Source organism: Austrofundulus limnaeus, unplaced genomic scaffold (assembly GCF_001266775.1).
Source record: "Austrofundulus limnaeus strain Quisiro unplaced genomic scaffold, Austrofundulus_limnaeus-1.0 Scaffold20, whole genome shotgun sequence".
NCBI lineage: Eukaryota > Metazoa > Chordata > Actinopteri > Cyprinodontiformes > Rivulidae > Austrofundulus > Austrofundulus limnaeus.
The window spans coordinates 1,629,765-1,631,256 of record NW_013952422.1 but is presented as its reverse complement, the minus strand read 5'-3'; the positions used below and the strand labels follow the sequence as shown (position 1 = coordinate 1,631,256).

The following is a 1,492-nucleotide window of genomic DNA, read 5'->3' as shown; positions in this document are numbered from 1 at the left end:
GTATGTGATATTTGTTGTAGTTAAGTATTAAAAGTCAAAGTAGTGTGGCCCTGTGATGGACTTGCGACCTGTCCAGGGTATACCCCGCCCCTCGCACTGTGACTGCTGGATATGGGCACCAGTGACCCACGCGACCCTGAAAAGGAATAAGCGTGTACAGAAAATGGATGGATGGATGGATGGAAGACGCCAACCTGGAAAATGTGTTTCTTGCGTAATGCATGATGCTGCCAAAGTCGTACACCTCTCCCAGTGAGTCCACCTCGTCGGCCTCCATCTTCAGGAAGTTGTACTCTTGCCCTTCAGGGGAGTCGTCAGAGAAAACACCAGGAGCATCAGAAAGTGGCCACGTTTCGCTGAACGCTCACATTCAGCGAGCCGTACCTGGTTGGATGTTGTCTCTGATGATGTTCACGTGCTCGTCGCGGTCCGGACGCGTGTGCTCGTGCCAGAAGCCGATCACGTGGCCCAGTTCATGGACCACGATGCCGAACTTATCGCAGTTCTTCCCGATGGAGATGGCCTGAGGACCGCCGCCTCTCCTCCCCACGTAGGAGCAGCACCTGCAGAGATGCAGGTCGAAGTTGATGCAGTTATTCTCAACGTGTAAATTGGAGGGGAGTTTGAAGGGGCGGAGCAAGACAGTTTTTGCCAGGGGTGGCACATGTGAATACAGAAAAGCACACTGGATTTGAAAATTCAAGATGGTTGCCTCAGCGGATTTCAAACAGCTTTACTTCAGCTGTTTTAAGAAGCATTGATTTGAAAAATCTGTGTAACCGTAGCTAAGAATGATAAACAAAACACGCTGAATGCTAGTCACAGCAGCCATTCAGACATACAAAGCTGAAGATTAGCGTAGAGGTAGCTGGAAACAATCCTTCAAAAATTCTAAATGCTAATCAAAAATTCAAGATGGCCACCACAGCTAACTTTGAAAGGCTATACTTCATCCATTTTAAGACTTACCGAGATTAAATTTGTTGTGGAGTAGCTAAGATCACAAACCGATTACTGGTGCGAATCCCAAATTAAGCTAACCACTAATGCTAATTTTACAATGGGCTGTAATTCAGGCATTATTCAACAAACGCAGCTGAAATTTTATAGAGTGCAGTAGAACAATCTAACAAAATTTAAAAGCAAATAGAAAATCAACGATTCTCATCCACTTGTCAGATATTTGGGAGTGACACATGGGGTGGCCACTCACCCCTCTGGCTCTGCCTGATACGATTGGCTTGGTTGGTTTGAACCCCAAGATGCAGGACTGAGTGAGGGTGGCAAAAAAGGTTTATTAAAGCAAAACAAAAGGTGCTGACGTGGCAGCAAACAAGAATTAGGGATTTGGGCAGGATCAAGAACATGAACATCAAATAAACAGCAAGAGCAAGAGCAAGAGAACAAGGAACAAGAAACACTAAACAAGGATCTGACACCAGACTGAGACAAGACAGGACTTAAATACACTGACAACTAATGGATGAACTGA

At 45.6% G+C, this 1,492-nt stretch overlaps 1 protein-coding gene across 2 annotated transcripts in view; it reads right to left on the bottom strand.

Moving 5' to 3' along the window:
- Window positions 1–1,492, bottom strand: part of LOC106514493 (bone morphogenetic protein 1) — a gene marked incomplete in the record, with an annotated part of 16,844 nt that overhangs the window by 12,060 nt on the left and 3,292 nt on the right. For both annotated transcript variants that reach the window (XM_014003787.1, XM_014003788.1), the window contains 2 exon segments: window positions 195–300; window positions 385–563. In XM_014003787.1, coding sequence (XP_013859241.1) covers window positions 195–300; window positions 385–563 — 285 coding nt within the window.